Source organism: Phocoena sinus, chromosome 17 (genome assembly GCF_008692025.1).
Source record: "Phocoena sinus isolate mPhoSin1 chromosome 17, mPhoSin1.pri, whole genome shotgun sequence".
Classification (NCBI taxonomy): Eukaryota; Metazoa; Chordata; class Mammalia; order Artiodactyla; family Phocoenidae; genus Phocoena; species Phocoena sinus.
In genome coordinates, this window is record NC_045779.1 from 29,745,116 (window position 1) to 29,763,189 (window position 18,074).

General features: G+C 36.6%; 1 protein-coding gene, 1 non-coding gene and 1 pseudogene across 3 annotated transcripts in view; 2 read left to right on the top strand and 1 right to left on the bottom strand.

Annotated features, from left to right (window-relative positions):
- Positions 1-18,074, top strand: part of WWP1 (WW domain containing E3 ubiquitin protein ligase 1) — a 117,591-nt gene that overhangs the window by 24,187 nt on the left and 75,330 nt on the right. For both annotated transcript variants that reach the window (XM_032610153.1, XM_032610154.1), the window contains 2 exons: positions 1,148-1,242; positions 10,672-10,762. In XM_032610153.1, coding sequence (XP_032466044.1) covers positions 10,693-10,762 — 70 coding nt within the window. In that variant the 5' untranslated portion in view covers positions 1,148-1,242; positions 10,672-10,692. The remainder of the gene's footprint in view (positions 1-1,147; positions 1,243-10,671; positions 10,763-18,074) is intronic.
- On the bottom strand, positions 6,558-9,143 carry LOC116742220 (annotated as a pseudogene).
- LOC116742809 lies at positions 15,125-15,234 on the top strand. Its single transcript, XR_004346589.1, has one exon. It is a non-coding gene; the product is annotated as a U6 spliceosomal RNA (small nuclear RNA).

Consider the following 18,074-nt stretch of genomic DNA (forward strand, 5'->3'; position numbering starts at 1 on the left):
TCTTACCCTGTTCTTTGCAGTTGAATAATAATGAACCCATATTCAACTTTGTGGCATTTTTAAAGGGTTGAGCTGGACATAATCAGCTTACGTATAACTGGCCATATCCTCTGGGCATAGGTTATGACCTAAATTCATTTGGATGAATAACCAATTCACTTTAAAGTTTGTTAAAACTCAGGCTTTGTTTTTTCTTTTGTCACACTTGGTCACACAGCTGTTAAGTGGCGGAATTGGAAATGAAATTCAAGTAGTCTAACTGCAGAATTGGCTCTTGAAAACTTTGAGCCATATTGTCTCCTACAATTTGCTTCACTTCTGTTCCCTATCCTGGTTATGGCTCCATCACCCACCCAGATAGTGAAGTGGGAAATTTCGGTTGTTCAGAATCCTTCTTCTTTCTAAGCCTCAGCTATCCCATAATCATCTGTCAGAGATCTTATACATATGCTGAGTTTTTTCCTTCACATTACCAGTGCTCTGGTTCAGATAAACTGATTTTTTTTTTTTTTTTTTTTTTTCTGTACGCGGGCCTCTTACTGTTGTGGCCTCTCCCGTTGCGGAGCACAGGCTCCGGACGCGCAGGCTCAGCGGCCATGGCTCACGGGCCCAGCTGCTCCGCGGCATGTGGGATCTTCCTGGACTGGGGCACGAACCCGTGTCCCTTGCATCGGCAGGTGCACTCTCTACCACTGCGCCACCAGGGAGGCCCTAAACTGATTATTTTAAATCTAGACCCTTGCTACCAAGGTTATTCTTCTAAAATGCAGTTCTTGCTGTGGAAACCTATCAGTGTCTATCAGTTACCTTCAGGATAAGCTTTAAACTACCGTGCTTGGTATATTTTAGATACCATATGAACTATCCCATAGGATCCTATACAGTTTAGATTACCGTTTGCCTGTTGGCCTCATCACTTTGCACCAACTTTACCAATAGTTCTCCAGCGCTCCATACTTTCCATAATTCTTTCTTGAAGAATTATACTTTAAGACACAGTTCATTCAAAGGTTACCTTCTCTGTGAACCTTTTCCTGATTCCTGTAGGTTGGATTATCCATTTCTCTTGTGAACCTCAGATGTACTAGTTGACATTTTGCATCTATTTTAGTAACTGTCACACTGAAAGCTGTTTATTTGTTTATAGGTTGTCTCCTCACTAGACTATGAGCTCCTTGAAAGAAGGAATCGTGTCTTACTCATCTTTCTATCTCCAGTATCTAGAACAGTTCCTGGTACAAAGTAAGTGATTAACAACTTTATTTAACTAAGACTGTATTTAGGAGTTAAACTCCATACATGCTGACAGTTTATTATACCTATGTAGACTGAGAAATACGTTGTCATAAAAAATATGGTTATAGATCTTTAACACTTCTGAGCCACAGTTTCCTCATCTATAAGATGGAAATAGTACCTCCCTACTCATATAGTGTTATTATAATGCTCAGATAAAAGAATATATAGATATGGAAGCAACCTAAGTGTCCATCAGCAGATGAGTGGATTAAGAAGATATGGCATAGGGCTTCCCTGGTGGCGCAGTGGTTGAGAGTCCGCCTGCCGATGCAGGGGACACGGGTTCGTGCCCCGGTCCGGGAAGATCCCACATGCTGCAGAGCAGCTGAGCCCGTGAGCCATGGCCGCTGAGCCTGCGCGTCTGGAGCCTGTGCTCCGCAACGGGAGAGGCCACAACAGTGAGAGGCCCATGTACCGCAAAAAAAAAAAAGAAGATATGGCATATAAATACAGTGGAATATTTTATGCAGCCATAAAAAAGAATGAAATTTTGCCATTTGTAGCAACGGATGGACTTGGAGGGTAATATGCTAAGTGAAATAAGTCAGACAGAGAAAGACATGCTGTATGATATCACTTATATGTGGAATTAAAAAATACAACAAACTAGTGAGTATAACAAAAAAGAAACAGACTCATAGAGAACAAACTAGTGGTTACTGTTGTTAAGAGGGAAGGGGGAGGGGCAATGTAGGGGCAGGGGATTGATTAAGAGGTATAAACTATTATGTATAAAATAAGCTACAAGGATATATTTGTACAAACTGGGAATACAGCCAATATTTTATGATAACTATAAATGGAGTATAATCTTTAAAAATTATGAGTCACTACACTGTACACCTGTAACATATAATATTGTACATCAACTATACTTCAATAAAAAATTATCACATTACAAAAAGAATGTATATAACAGTACATTACATGTATTTTAAGTGCCATAACATCTTTGTTATTAAATGAAGTGTGAACTAATTGCATGTTGAAGTAGATGATTTTGTTTGCTGTGTATCTTCCCTTTTAAGGCAAAATAGCACCATTTTTGAAGGATCTTTATCATTTGCAGTTTAAATTTGCAGTTATTGGTGACTGGAGGCATGCAGTCTTGAGTCTGAGGGTTGGTTTATATAAGACAAAGGGAGAAGTAGCTTGGAGGTGAGAATCTGGGCACAGAAAAAGTTTTGAGCTGTTAGAGCAAACAATCTTTTGCTTAGTTGGCATTTTCCCAGTCTGCACGGCATTTTAAACTTTACAATTTTTTTTATGTACCTTATTCTCAACCTCAGCAATTACCTTTCTGTCTAATTCACTAATAAAGTCCCTCAATTTTCTTTTAATCTACCTCCAGATGAATTCTTATCTTCACTTATCCTTAGGTCCGTCATTTACTATTCAGAGGAAGAAGTGCCTTTTTCGTGGAAGACTAATTACACATCATCTGTATGAAAGCTCTAGCTTTTCTTTCTTTTTCTTAGGCTGCAGACATACTCCCTTACCACAACATTTGATGAATTAGTGCTCTACACTTTCCTGTATCTACTTCCTTGCCTTCCATGCATTCTTTACATTTTTAAAAATTCTGTAATTTGAACATGCCAATTCCAGATTATATGTAACATATGGAATTTAATAATAGAAACAAACATTTGGGAACCAACCATTCGACTTAGAACTAGGTCAGTACGAACACAGTTAAAGAGCTACCTGTGGGGCTTCCCTGGTGGCACAGTGGTTGAGAATCTGCCTGCCAATGCAGGGGACACAGGTTCGAGCCCTGGTCTGGGAAGATCCCACATGCCGCGGAGCAACTAGGCCCATGAGCCACAATTACTGAGTCTGCGCGTCTGGAGCCTGTGCTCCGCAACAAGAGAGGCCGCGATAGTGAGAGGCCCGCGCACGGCGATGAAGAGTGGCCCCCACTTGCTGCAACTAGAGAAAGCCCTCGCACAGAAACTAAGACCCAACACAGCCATAAGTAAATAAATAAATAAAAATTTAAAAAAAAAAAAAAAAGAGCTACCTGTGAGTAGTACCTCTGTAACCCCAAAATCCTGTCTTTCTCCAACCCCTGAAGTAACTGCTATTTTGAATTTTTTTTAAATTTCTTTTTTAAAAATAGTATTACCACAAATATAGTTCTTTGTTTTGAGTTTAATGTTTTGTTTGAGTCTTTTTAAAGCTTGCACAAATGGTATTTTATTATAGAGAAATGTCTATAAATCTTTATACATTTCAAAGAAAACATTCAACCATCATAAATAATAGAAAAATCTCAGAATGCATATTCATATTTATGACAAGAAAATAATCATGGAGACTTATTTTTGTACTGTGTGGATATTGTTTTACCATATATGAAAGAAAGCTCCTTATTCAGAGTGTGGCAGGTGTATTTCCACACACTAATTTCTTGAGTTTGGCAGAAGTGTTTCAGTTAGATTGATAGTGTACTCCTTGGAAGAGTCACAGCTTGTCATTTGGTTGCCCTTTGGACCTCAGCAGTTCTTCAGTGGGCTTCATTCAATTGTTTATTGATAGTATAAGCTTTTGAGACTCAGGATCCACAATGCCCCCATGTTTCTGGATTTTTTTTCAATCATGGAATCATGGCATTTTCAAAAGAAATGCATAGCAAAAGATGAGGCCATGATAACCGCCAGAAGAATACATTTCTTTCTTCTTTGTCATTAGGAGTTGGAAGCATTTCTTGATGCTCAATGTAGAACGTAGAACGTTAAATTTTGGAGGTGGGACTAAGTGAGAGGAAGATGTTAATACCTAGAACTCCTGTTTGTCTTTTTTCATTTACTATTGTGTTTCTAAGATACATTCATGTTGTTGCTTACAGCTATATAGTTCATTCATTCTCACTACTTTTCCATTGTGTGTTAGCCTAATTCTTTTAACCATTGTTCTACCAGTGGACATTTGAGTATTTTTGTTGTTGTTATTATGAAGAATGCTTATACTTGGCACACAAGTACAAAAATTTTTATAGTATGTATCTAGAATTGCTTATTGAAGGACATGCAAATGTTCAACTTTGTTTTCCAACAATTTTACCAAATTTAACACCTACCAGCAGGACTTTACCAATTTAAACACCTAGTAGCAGTGTGTAAGAGCCACCACTGCTCCATTTTTGTTGTTGTTGTCGTTATTTGGTACTGTCAAAACTCCTAGTTATTACCATTCTAGTGAGTTTGAAAATAATATCTCATGTGGTCTTAGCTAGTATTTCTCTGATGAATAATGAGATTGTATATCTTTTAAAATACGTATTGGCCAAACAAGTTTCCTGTGTATAAAATTTCTGTTCAGGTTTTTTTGCCCATTTGCTTCCTGTGTTTTTATTTTTTGTGTTTATTTGAGGTTCTTAAATAATAATCTTTTTTTTTTTTTTTTTTTTTTGCGGTACGTGGGCCTCTCACTGTGTGGCCCCTCCCGTTGAGGAGCCCGGGCTCCGGACGCGCAGGCTCAGCGGCCATGGCCCACGGGCCCAGCCGCTCCGCAGCACGTGGGATCCTCCCGGACCAGGGCACGAACCCGCGTCCCCTGCATCGGCAGGCAGACTCCCAACCACTGCGCCACCAGGGAAGCCCTAAATAATAATCTTTAATCAGTTTTAAGTTTTGTAAATATCTCCCAGTTTGTGGCTTGTCTTTTAGGTTTTTTTTTTTTTTTTAATGATGTTTTATGGTAAACAGAAGTTCTCAGTTTCCACATAGTTAAAATACTCATTCTTTTCTTCTTTGGTTAGTATGCTTGTTTAAGAAATCTTTCCTTCTGGGAGGACACAAAACAACAGTTTTCTGCTGTAATTTCTTAAAGTTTTAAAGTTTGCCTTTCATATAATATCACTAGTCCATCTTGAATTGATTTTGTATATGATGTGAGGTAGAGATCCAGTTTAATTCTTTCCATATTGATAATATCAGGACCATTTAATTGTCCCTCCTTTCCCACAGATCTGCATTGCTACATCTGTTACCTGAGTATGTCCTTAGATACTTGGTCTTTTGGGGGACTCTTTATGTTGTTTCATTTTATTTACCCTTCTTCAGTCTTGCCAGGCATTTATTTGTTTTAGTGTTTTCTAAGAACAATGATTTTGTTGATCCTTTCTGTTACCTTTTTTCTACTTCATTAGTTTCTGTTCTTTATTATCTCCTACATTCTTTGGATTTACTCGTGATTATCTTTCTAACTTAACAGACTGGCCTGTCAACTCATTCATTTTCAGCCTTTCTTCTTTTCCTAGTATAAGTCATTAAGGCTATAGATTTGCCTCTAAGTATAACTTTTACTGTATTCCGAAAATGTTTGTATGTGGTATTTTTATCATTTAGTTTTTAGTATTTTTAGAAAAATTTCCAATGTGGTTTCTGATGACTCATGAAATATTTAGAAGTGTTATTATTTTCTATTTGTATTTAAAAAATTTATCTTTCATTATTGATTTTTAACTTAATTGCATTTTGATCAGAGCCTGGGAACAGTATGATACATATTCTTTGAAATTTAGTGACATTTTCATTATCTCCCAGTGTGTGTATTATTTTTCTGTATGTCTCATGTATACTTAGAAGAATGTTTATTTTCTAGTAATTGGGTGTAAGGTTCTGTTAATTAAATCCTGCTTGTTAATCATTTTGTTTTTATTCAAATTTTTTTTTAATTGGGGTATAGTTGCTTTACAGTGTTGTGCTAGCTCCTGCTGCACAGCAAAGTGAACCAGCCATATGTATACACATATCCTCTCCCTTTTGGATTTCCTTCCCATTCAGGTCACCACAGAGCACCGAGTAGAATTCCCTGTGCTATACAGCAGTTCCTCACTAGATAATCTATTTCATACCCAGTGGTTTATATAAGTCAATCCCAATCTCCCAATTCATCCCACCCCGCATTTCCCCTGCTAGTGTCCACACGTTTATTCTCTTCATCATGTCTCTATTTCTGCTTTGCAAATAGTTTCATCTGTTTTGGTCCACTTGATCCATGGAAAATTAGTGTGTGTTGAAATCGCCCAAGGCAATGGTCAATTTGTCAGTTTCTTTCTGTGGTTCTAACAATCTTTGGAGGCTTTTCTCCCCCCAGGAGATGGTGAATTTTATTTTGCCTTGTATGGATAGAGATTTGATTTGCTTAGAAATGTTCCATGGTAAAGAGAGACTAGGAGAAAGCACAGTATGTAGAATTCTATTTTAATTTTCACTGTCAACTGGGAGAGCAGCATACTCACAGTACTGAACTCAGAGGCTGGATTCTTCAGGGTTCTTTGGCTCAGCTGCAGATTGGAGTTCTTGATCCTTGTTATGTTTCCTTTCAGACTTCTTCCATTAGTCTTTGTTCCTTCATCTCTTGGTCCATGCTTGAGTTCCCACTTTCACCTTTTGGGACACTCACCAAATCTGTTTTATTTTCATCTTTCCAGGTTGATTCTTCCTGAGGTGTTGAGCTGGAGTGACTTTTCCTCCATCACTTGTAGGGGATTGCTGCTCTATGTTTGAGCTCTGAGATCAAGCAGAAAGATTAGCACTTCACTTCATCCAAGCATTCTCTGTTGATGGAGGGGCCAGCATTACCTTTAGTAGCTAATCAGGTTTGGGAAGCTTAGAAGTTGGAGAGTGACAGTCTTTTGCTTTAGTGAGTATTTCATTTTCCAGAGACATCTCACTCTCTCCTTCATGCATCCCCGTCTGACTTCTGGCAGATGTGGCAAGGTCCCAATCTGAGATGACGCACTTCCTGTCCTTGACCATTACTGTTCTAAATATTCTTCACTCTGCCAGTTTGGGTGTCTCTCCTGAGGCTGTCATTCTAGTTTTGGTTCATCGAACTGATGCTGTGATTTCTCCCTTTCCTTCTGTAGCTGGTCTTCTACTTGCTGTCTCACAGGTGGGTCAGCAGGCTTTGCTGCTCCAAAGATGGAAGCTGCTTGACTAAACTGAGAAGTACCAGCAGAGGAGTCATCTTCCTTAGGAGTACTCTGAGGCTTTAGATTCAGTTTGGGTCTCTGGGAGGGTCCTCTATCATCACACCTGTAATCATCTGGAGAGCAGTTGTCTTTGGTGCTCCACGACTGAATGTCCTGTCTATCCATCTTCCCAGTGGTCCTGCTTCCTCTGTAGTCGTCATCCCTATAGTACCCACTATGACTTGTATTTCTGCCATTGTTTATCTACCATGGTCTCTGCTGCCTTAGTCATGATAGCAGCCCTGGCCTCTGTAGTGATCACAGTGTTTGCCTTCAAAGCTCTCTTCACCTCTCCGAGGTGGATAGTCAAATCCAAGCTGTCTATGGCAGGACATTTCCTCCAGTCTGTATCGATTTTGTGAGAAAGCTGATTTCTTTTTCAGCCAAAAGAATGATCATCCTTGTCTTTTTCCTGTGCTTGATTAGCAGTGTCCCCTGGAATTCTGTTACCTAGAGATTTTTTTATTGAGGTTGAGGACACAGAGCAGGGACTCCAGGTTCTCAAACTCAGCATTATTGAAACCTTTCAACCTCTCTGGATTACTGGGTTCGCGTGGTAAATACACTGCACTGATACTTAATCCTCTAAAGAATTCCTTAATGGAGACTTCGGTCTATCACAAGTTGGGTTTCCCAGAAAAGCAGTGTAGGGTGGCAGATGGGGAAATGGCTCTGGTTCCCAGGCAGCCTGTGGAGCAGTGGGCAGGATGTATTGGTTAGTTGCAGGTGCCTTATACATGTTGTCATCCTAACTGTGCCAAGTGCTTGAAACATCCTCCAGATCATCTGTTCTATCAGTCCAGCTGACTGGTTTGGGGATATAGATGCTGCTTCCACCAGTGTTACTACCATCCTCAGCCTGTAAGCCTGTTAGGGAGATAGGGTTCCCATTCTTCTTGGCTCAGGTCACTTTGCTGGGCTAGGGGAAAGAACCAAAACGAGGCTTTTTTTCTTTTAAGCATGCAAATTTGGAGTTTTATTTCTACTTACTAGATTGGATCTTGTATCATTTTCTTTGTTCTCCCTAATAATGCTCTTTTTCTGCTATTATAACTAATCCCAGCTTTCTTTTTGTTTATATTTGCCTAATATGTCCTTTTCCATATTTTTGCTTTCATCCAATCAGCATCTTTATTTTGTAGGTGTCTCTTGTGTTACTTTTGAATTTGTCCGTATGCATTTATTGTGATTATTTCTATATTTGAACTCTCTTTGTGCTTTCTGATAGTCCGGGTTGCTTTATGCCTTTTTTTTTCTTTCCTTTTCTAGCCTTTTTTTGGGAATTGATTTTTTTTTCTAATTGTATTCTCTTCTCTACTAGTTTGGAAATTACACTCACTTATTTCTATTCTTTTATGATTACCCTTGAAATTCTGCTGGCATACTATTAATATATAGGCTAAAGTTAAACCAGATCATAATCCCTCTGCTGGACAATGCAAGAATTTACATCATCAACTCCTATCCTCTCTCATCCTACCCTGCTCCTCCGTTATATGCTTCTGTTCCTTATTCCATATTTGAACGGTTTATATGGGTTTTATTTAAATACCATAATAAGATGTTGTTATTGTCATTTTATTCAGACAATATTTATTTAGATTTATTTGTATGCTTACTAATTTCTTTACTCGTCTTTTCCTTCTTGCATCTCAGATCATCCTTGTGTGTAATTTTACTCTTTTATGAAACATGTCCTTTAGATTTTGTTGAAGTAAAGGTCTGCTGCCGGTAAACTCTCTTTTGGTTTATCTGGCAAAGTCTTAATGCCTTCTGTGTCCCAGAGAGAGTTTTAGTGGTTGAATAATTTTTGTCTCAGTTCTTTGCACATAGATGCTTGTTCTACCTTTTGTGCTTCCATTGCTGCTGTTGAGAATTCTGCTATCACTTTACTCTCTTCTTTTATATGTAATCACTTTTCTCTCTGGCTGCTTTTAACATGCTCTCTTTTGGTGTTCTGCAGATTGACTGCTTTGTGTCCAAATGTGAATGTCTTTATGTTTATCCTGCCTCTTTTATATATATTGTATTTCTTAGAATTGTGAATAAATGTTTTTCATGGCTCCAGAAAATTAAGTCATTTTCTCTCCTGGTATGACCTCCTCTTTCTTCATTTTCTGAGATTATGAGTAGAAATATATTTCATGTCACGTTTTATCTTTCACGTCTTTTAGCTTCTTTTTCACATTTTCAAGCTGTTTATTTCAGCATTACTTCTAAATGATTTTTTTAGGTTTATGTTCAAGTTTACTGATTCTTAAGTTCTGTCTAATCTGAATAAACTATGGATTTTAATTAATAATATATTGATATTGGTTCATTGATTATGACAAGTGTAGCATACTAATATAAAATTAATAGTAGGGGAAACTGGGTATAGGGTATATGAGAACTCTGTTATCTTCACAACTTTTCTGTAAATCTGAAACTATTCTAAAATGAAGAGTTTAAACAAATTCTATATGACTCTTTTTCAGATATGCAGTGCCATTTTCATAGTCTCTTTGCTTGACCATGTTTTATTTTATCTTTTATTGCTAAAACTAATTTTTAAAAGTTTGTTTAATAATCATAATATGTAAAGTTCATAAAGAGTAAGAAACATATTTGTTAATATTTCTCAATCTTGCCCTGAATGTTCTACTTTATGTTAGTAGTGTATAGAAGGTTAGCCTTAAAATATTTGCCATGCAGAAGAAAGCTGCTTTGTATTTTATTTAAAAACTAAAAATTGGGTGGAGCAGTGAAACAGAACTTGAAAAAAATTATCTATAAAAAGAAACATGCAGGATTTACTGGGGACATGACAACTTAATGTAATATATAAACCTGCTCTAGGTACTGTATTTAAAGATTATGATAAAGGACATTGTTGGGACAGGTGATGAAATTATAGTATATGGACTGTATATTAGATAATAATGTACTAGCTAAGTTCCTGAATTCTATTATTGTATTGTATTGTGAGAATATTTTTATTCATAGGAAATACATACTAAAGTATTAAAGAGTAAAGGGACAGTTTACTTAGGTGGTTCAGGTAGTAAATTAATACTGTATAATATTATATAATATGTAAAAATAAACATATAAAAATTATTTATGTGTTTGTTTGATTTATAAATCAACACATGACCCTGGATTCTTAGTACCATCATTTATTTTGTTGCTCAAGTTGACCCAGATATGGTTACTTAGCCATATTCTCTTGTAATTCTTAAAATAATAATAAGTCTTAATTTTAAATGGGGGACAGCTGTGGCTATATCAACATGTGATGGGTTGAAAATATTCTGTTAAGTGTGGTTTCTTGGTTAATTCAAGTAAACAGTGTTAATCATATTGAAAATTATAATCTCTAATATATGAATAAATTAACTTTTTTGTAGGTTTAAGCTGAATTTTGGGACATGGCCACTGCTTCACCAAGGTCTGATACTAGTAATAATGACAGTGGAAGGTTACAGTTACAGGTAACTGGTAAGTTATTTTCACAATAATTTAAAATAGTAGTTCCTTGATGAAACTTTCTTTTTAATACCTAATTCAGCAGACTTATTTCATAAGTATATTTTCTTTTAGATTCATGCCATGGTGTATTTGTTGCAATAGGCCTCAAAGCTAGAACCCCTCTAAAAATATTTTATGTATTCAGTAAGTATTTATTGAACCTGTGCTGTATGCAGAGAAGCTATATCCTCTGGTGGTGGGAGAATTTGTGTATTGGAATAAACACCATTGAGCTGGTCCTTAAATGATTATTAGGATGGAGAAGGATGCTAAAAGCCTTTTTTCATCCATTTAAGCTATTCATTTAATCATTGGGCAAATATTTGTTAAGTGGAATTCTGTATATGAAAACACAGGCCCTAGTACTCCAGGAACTTACTATATAATGTTGAGACAGAATTTGTTTTGCATGGACAGTTACCATGCAAAGTGATCATTAACTGGATGCAATGAGAGCTTAGAGGAGAGTGTTATAGGTCTGCTTGGGATTGGAGATGGCCTATAGATTTAGGAGAATAGGGTAAGAGAAAGAGTCACAGAGGGTAACACTTTGACTCTTGTAGGAGGGCTCAGAGTTCATTTCAAATTAGATTGGCAGCTAAAAGCATGAGAGAGAGAGGGAACAGCATATGTAAAAGCATGAAAGAGCCTTTTTTTAGGTGACTTCAGACAATTTATTTTAGCTAGTTGGAATAATGATTCAAGGAGTGGTCCTTAAACCAGCAATTTTACTAGTAGAAATTTATTTTGTAGGTATTTATATTATTTATTTATGCATATAAATAATGTCCATATATAATATATGTATATAGCTTTTTTATATATAAATATCTACAAGATAAATTAGTAGAAGTAACAGAGAGAGAGTGAGAGAGAGTTTTTAATAGCAAAAGACTGACAGTGGAATTCTAGATAAACAATGACATGAAACAAATGAATACGTGTACCAGTAAGAGCCAAGTTCTAAGATAATATTGTTAAGTGAAAGAGCAAGTTGTGGAATAGTGTGTTTAGTATGTGACCATATGGGTGTGAAAAAGGAGGGGTGTTTGTATGTGCCTCTATGCTTATAACATTAGTAATAATATTTGCCTTAGGAGGGGCAGGATTGAGCTTAGAATAAGAAGGAGATATACTGTAATTCCCATGGTACTCATTACTGTGAGGTCAGTTGTTTCTAGGAGTTTTCAGTGTACAAGAGCTAGGAAATGTTTATTGTCTTAGAAAGCAAAAAACAAATCCTGAGTTCATGCTGATATTTGCAATTCAAAATAATAGCTATAGCCTCTAAGTAACCATTTTCCATTAAAAGGAGCAAAAAGTTATTTTTACTTCATTTGACTTTATATTTCTATCTCTTTTCTCTTAACCTCAGAATTTTAATTCTAAATGACGTTAACACAGTTATATCTGTTTTATCCTAACATACACAGAATAGCAAAGTTAAAATTACCGAAAGTAACAGGCCCACTCATCACAGTTTTAAGATTTCTTTGTGAGCTTCCCCTCCTTAGGATGTATAGTCAGAGTACCATGTTTCAAAGTAACTTAATTTTCTATTTGGTTATGCCACCAACTGGACTAGTTAGATTCACTGCTTTTAGTTATTTACTTTTTATTTAATTTTGTTTTATCACCATATAAAACATTTATACAGTTCTGGAGTCAAAATTATTAAATTAAGGTATATTTGGAGAAGTCTGGCTACTTTATCCCATTCCTCCCCCGTCTCTCCCTTGCCCTTTTCGTAAACGTTTTTATTTATGTTCATTTATCCTTCCATTTCTTCTTTTTGAAAATATAAGCAGATATGCACAGTGTATGTATTCACATCTCTCCTCCCAACCCTCTAGTTCTTAGCACCTAGTTTCTGCACCTTGCTTTTCTTCATTTAACAGTAATATCCTGGAGTAATATCCATAGCAGGGTATTCCATACACCTTTTTATCGCTACACAGCACTCTATTGACTAGATATACCAAAATTAATTCAGCTAGCCCCCTATTGATGGACATTGGGTACCATCTTTTGTTATTGCAGATAGTGCTATGCTACAGTAAAGAGCTTCGTGCGAATGTCATTTCTTATTTTTGCTCGTGTCATTAGGATAGAATCCTAGAATGAGATTGCTGGGTCAGAGAGTAAGCACGTGTAATAATGTCAATCACAGTTGATCCCTGAACTGCAGGGTTTATGGGTGCTGACTCCTGTGCAGTTGAAAATCCGTGTATAACTTTACAGTCAGCCCTCAGTGTCCATGGTTGCACACCCATGGATTCAACCAACCGCTGATCGTGTAGTACTGCGGTATGTCCTTATTTTTAAAAAACCTGCGTGTAAGCGGATCCACGCAGTTCAAACCCCTGTTGGTCAAAGGCCAACTATGTTGCCAAGTTCCTCTCCATAGGATCTGTACTATTTCTGTGTTCCCACCAGCTGTCTATGAGAATGCCTGTTTTCCTATAGCCTCATCAAGATATGCTGTCAGGTATGTTGACAGGTCAGAAGTGGTATCGTGTCATTTTAAATATCATTCCTCTCATTATAAGTGAGGTTGAGCCATGTTTAAGGGATATTTGTATTTAGTTTTCTGTGAACTGAGAACTTACATGTTTTGAAGCAATTTCCTGGTGATTCTGATGTGTATTGCACTTAAGAACCAGTTATAAGTGTAATTTCTAATACTTCTGCTTTTGCTCTACATAAGCTTAGAGCCGTATATTTGGTTACAGTGTTGCTTGTGCAGGACCTGTGGCCTACATATCTGAGGTGTGACTTTCTTCCTGTTCTTTACCTAATGTATGAGTACTTAATTGAAGTAGCAAAGACCTGATCTAGCTGATTTGAGCCAAAAGGCAACTTACAGAGAAGCTATCAGGTAGCCAATAGAATCACCGAAGTCTAGAGAACCAATTGGAAAATAGGTATGGACCAAAGGAATGTAATTAGCCAAGATAGTGCCTCCACAGTATTTATCATTTCACATATCAATTATTATTCTCCTTTGAAATACAGTGATGCTCTTGGGAAACCAAACTTGGACCTGTGCTAAATGGTACCAGGTTTTAGTGCCTTGCTTTTCCTCTCTTTTTTCCTTGCCTTTGCCTTTCTTTCATTTTGTTGATCTGGTTTTTTAAATTACAAAACACCTTAAAATCCACAGTCTTATTGATCCAACAGTACCTTATGTAATAAATATGTACTCCAGTTCTACCAAGGAAGGAACTGAGAATCAGATTAAATGCCTTCCATTAGTAATAAGAAACCAACCAAGGTCTTAGGTTGTTGCTCCTTTTATTAGGTAACAGTGACCTCTGTATTGATTTTTCTTTAATTTTTTTTTTTTTTTTTTTTTTGTGGTACGTGGGTCTCTCCCTGTTGTGGCCTCTCCTGTTGCGGAGCACAGGTTCCAGATGCGCAGGCTCAGCGGCCATGGCTCACGGGCCCAGCCGCTCCGCGGCATGTGGGATCTTCCCGGACCGGGGCATGAACCCGTGTCCCCTGCATTGGCAGGCGGACTCTCAACCACTGCGCCCCAGGGAAGCCCTAGCTTATATATTTTTATTCTTATTTCTGTTCGTAACCCATATCTGATTGGCAGCAACAGATAAGAATAAGAATATTGGTCATGAAAGCAGCAAAACTGTAACAGAAAAAAGCCAAAGTGAAAACTACCTACCATAACATGCTATAACGTGTACTATAGAGAAGCAGCTGTACATAAGAGTTAATAGTACACAGAAGTGTTATCATCTTCATTAGTCTAGATTTCAGGCTTTCTACAGGAAAGTGACAGAAACAAAGTGTGCAAGATGAATAAGAAGATAAGATTTGAGATTGAAAAACTAATGGGCTGTTATATTCACATTTATAATTTTTTAACTATAGTGTCTTATAGTAGTACCTTAATAGTTTAATTTTTAAATTAAAAAATGTGACGTTACGTATCATATTTTTGTTAGAGTGTTGTGAATTATGGGTTTAACTTTATTCTTTTCAAACGCTTCAGCATTTATGGAATAATCTATCTTTTCCCATTGATTTGAAATGCTACCATTATCATGTACTAACATCTTATTTGTTCTTTTCTTTTCACCTCTGCCCTTATAGCACAGTCAGGCTGTTTTATTTTCATTTTACAGTACTTTTAAGAAATACATTGGGGGAGAAATCTATTATTACTTTACATTTTAAAATATGCCTTTATTCTCTAATTTTCTTCACATTTCATTTGAATTTTAGAGTTTTCTTCCCTTCTCCTCTGTCCTCCCCGCCCCCAAAAAACCCAATACTAGTGTTTTCATTTAGGTCATTTAAAAATAATGTATTAAAGTGCTCGCTTCAGCAGCACATATACTAAAAAAATTGGAACAATGTAAAGAAGATTAGCATGGACCCTGAACAAGGATGACATGCAAATTCGTGAAGTGTTCCGTATTTTTAGTTTATCAGTTGTAACAAAGGTACCACTTTGGTAACAGGGAAGGCTGTGCGTATGTGGGAGCAGAGAGTTTATGAAAAATCCCCCTCAATTTTGCTGCCAACCTAAGCTGCTCAAAAAATAAAGGTTTAAAGTAAAATGAAAAAAATAAAAAGTATTAAATTGGCGATATTGAAATCTTTCAGTGTTAAAATTTCTAAATCCAGGGATAATCATGTCATTCCCTTCAAGTTTTTTATGTTCATCAGTAAAGTTTTATAGTTATCTTCATGTATGTACATTTCTTATGTTTATTATTAGATTTTAGGGGGGTGGCATTATTATGAATGGGACTGTTATATTAAATTCTAACATGCACAGAGGACTCTTTTTCTGATAGATTTCCCATATTTATATAACCTTACAATAGAGGATATTCTGGTATAACACCAAAGGAAACTCATGAAATAGGAAAATAAAATCTATCTTATGTATTCCACTAATTAGAATTATTTGAATTAATGAGGTTATCTTTTGGTTATTTAAAATCATAGTATTCTCGTTATTTATTATATATGCACATTTTTGCCAGCATGTTATGAATTCCTTGTGAGATTAAAAATTAGTTTTTAAAAGTTACTTTCCTTACCCTGCCAGCATCTGGTATTATTGAAGACTGTGCCAATTAAAAATATACAATGGATATATATATTTTGAATATGTCTGCAATTAACTCAGAAGAGTTAATACTATACAGTAAGTCATAATAGTTATAGAGTAATAGTCACTATTGTTGGGTGCTAGGCATTCACTGATAATAATGGTACTTTGGATCCCTTCACTCACCAATCCTAAGAATCAGGTACTGTTTATTGTTCCCCTATTTTTCAGATGAGAAAATTGAGGGTCAGGGAGGTTAATTGACTTACTTAAAGTGTGAGAAAATTGAGGGTCAGGGAGGTTAACTGACTTACTTAAAGTCAGACGTCTAGCCAAGTGGCAGAGTTAAAATATGAACCCAGGTGTGTCCAACACTTTTTTTTTTAAGAGGAGCTTTGGAACCACAGCAAAATTGAGGGGAAAGTACAGAGACTTCCAGATATGCCAACCCCCACACATGCATAGCCTCCCCCATTATCAACATCCCTCACCAGAGTGCTACATTCATTACAAATGATGAACCTACATAGTCACCTAAGTTCATAGTTTACATTAGGGTGCACACCTGGTGGCGTACATTCTGTGGGTTTGGACAAAAGTCTAATGACATGTATCCATCATTATAGTATTGTACGAAGTACTTTCACTGCCCTAAAAATCCTCTGTGCTCCATCTATTCATCCCTCACCCATGCTTCCCCAGTCCCTAGCAACCGCTGATCTTTATCAGAACTCTTCATAGTTTTGCCTTTTCCAAAATGTTATATAATTGGAATCATGCAAGATACAGCCTTTTCAGATTGGCTTTTTTCACTTAGTATTATGCATTTAAATTTTCTGCATGTCTCTCCATGACTTGATGATATTTCTTTTTAGCAGTGAATGATATTCCATTGTTTGGATATACCAGTCATTTATCCATTCACCTACTGAAGAACTTCGTGGTTACTTAGAAGTTTGGGCAGTTATATAAATAAAACTGCTATAAATATCCACGTGGAGGTTTTTGTATGGACATAAGTTTTCAACTCCTTTGGGTAAATACCAAGGAGTGCAATTATCGGATCATATGGTAAGCCTATGTTTAGTTTTTAAGAAACCGTCAAACTGTCTTCCGAAGTGGCTGAACCATTTTGCATCCCCACCAGCGATGAATAAGGGTTCCTGTTGTTCCACATCCTCCCCAGCATTTGGTGTGGTCAGTGTTCCAGATTTTGACCATTCTAATAGGTGTGTAATGGTATCTCATTGTTGTTTTAGTTTATATTTCCCTGATGACATATGATGTTGAGCTTTTCATATGCATATCCATATATCTTCTTTGGTGAGGTGTCTGTTAGGGTCTTTGGCCCATGCGGTTGTTTTCTTACTGTTGACTTTTAAGAGTTCTTTGTGTTTTTTTGACAGTAGTTCTTTATCAGATATGTCTTTTGCAAATATTTTCTCCCTGTCTGTGGCTTGCGTTTTCACTCTCTTGACATTGTCTTTCATAGCGCAGAAGTTTTGAATTTTAATGAAGTGCACCTTATCGGATATCTCTTTCATGGATCATGCCTTTGGTGTTGTATCTAAAATGGCATCCATTGCCATGCCCAAGGTCATCTAAATTTTCTCCTGTGTTATCTTAGAGTTTTATAGTTTTGTGTTTTGCATTTAGGTCTATGATGCATTTTGAGTTAATTTTTATGAAGGGTATAAGGTCTGTGTTTAGATTTATTTGTTTGCATGTGCATGTCCAGTTGTTCCAGCACCATTTATTGAAAAGATATCCTATGCTTTTAACACCATCCAGCAGTGCCTTCCCCTTCTTCCCCTTCTTCTAGTGTGTAGATAAGTCCTGCATATACTGAGGAAATGACTTTTATTTGGAGTGAAGAACTTTGATTGGGGGATTTCTTGGGAGAGGTCTGTGCCTTCTGTCACTTCAATGGTGTTGAATTTAATGCAGTTTGGAACAGAGAAGGATGGAAGTGAGTTTTGCCAAGACCCTGAGAGTAACACTTTAGACGTAATGTTGAACACTCTTTGATTCCTTTATGTTGCCAGTACTTAAGTAGAGTATTTCCTTTGAATCTTTTCCTGTTCTTCAAATGTGAATTAAGGACTACCGTATTTCAAATACTCTACTTTTGCTGCAGCGTTTTTCATATCATATTTTGGTGATTTATTTGTGTGACTACTGATTTACATTACTGTTCGCTCA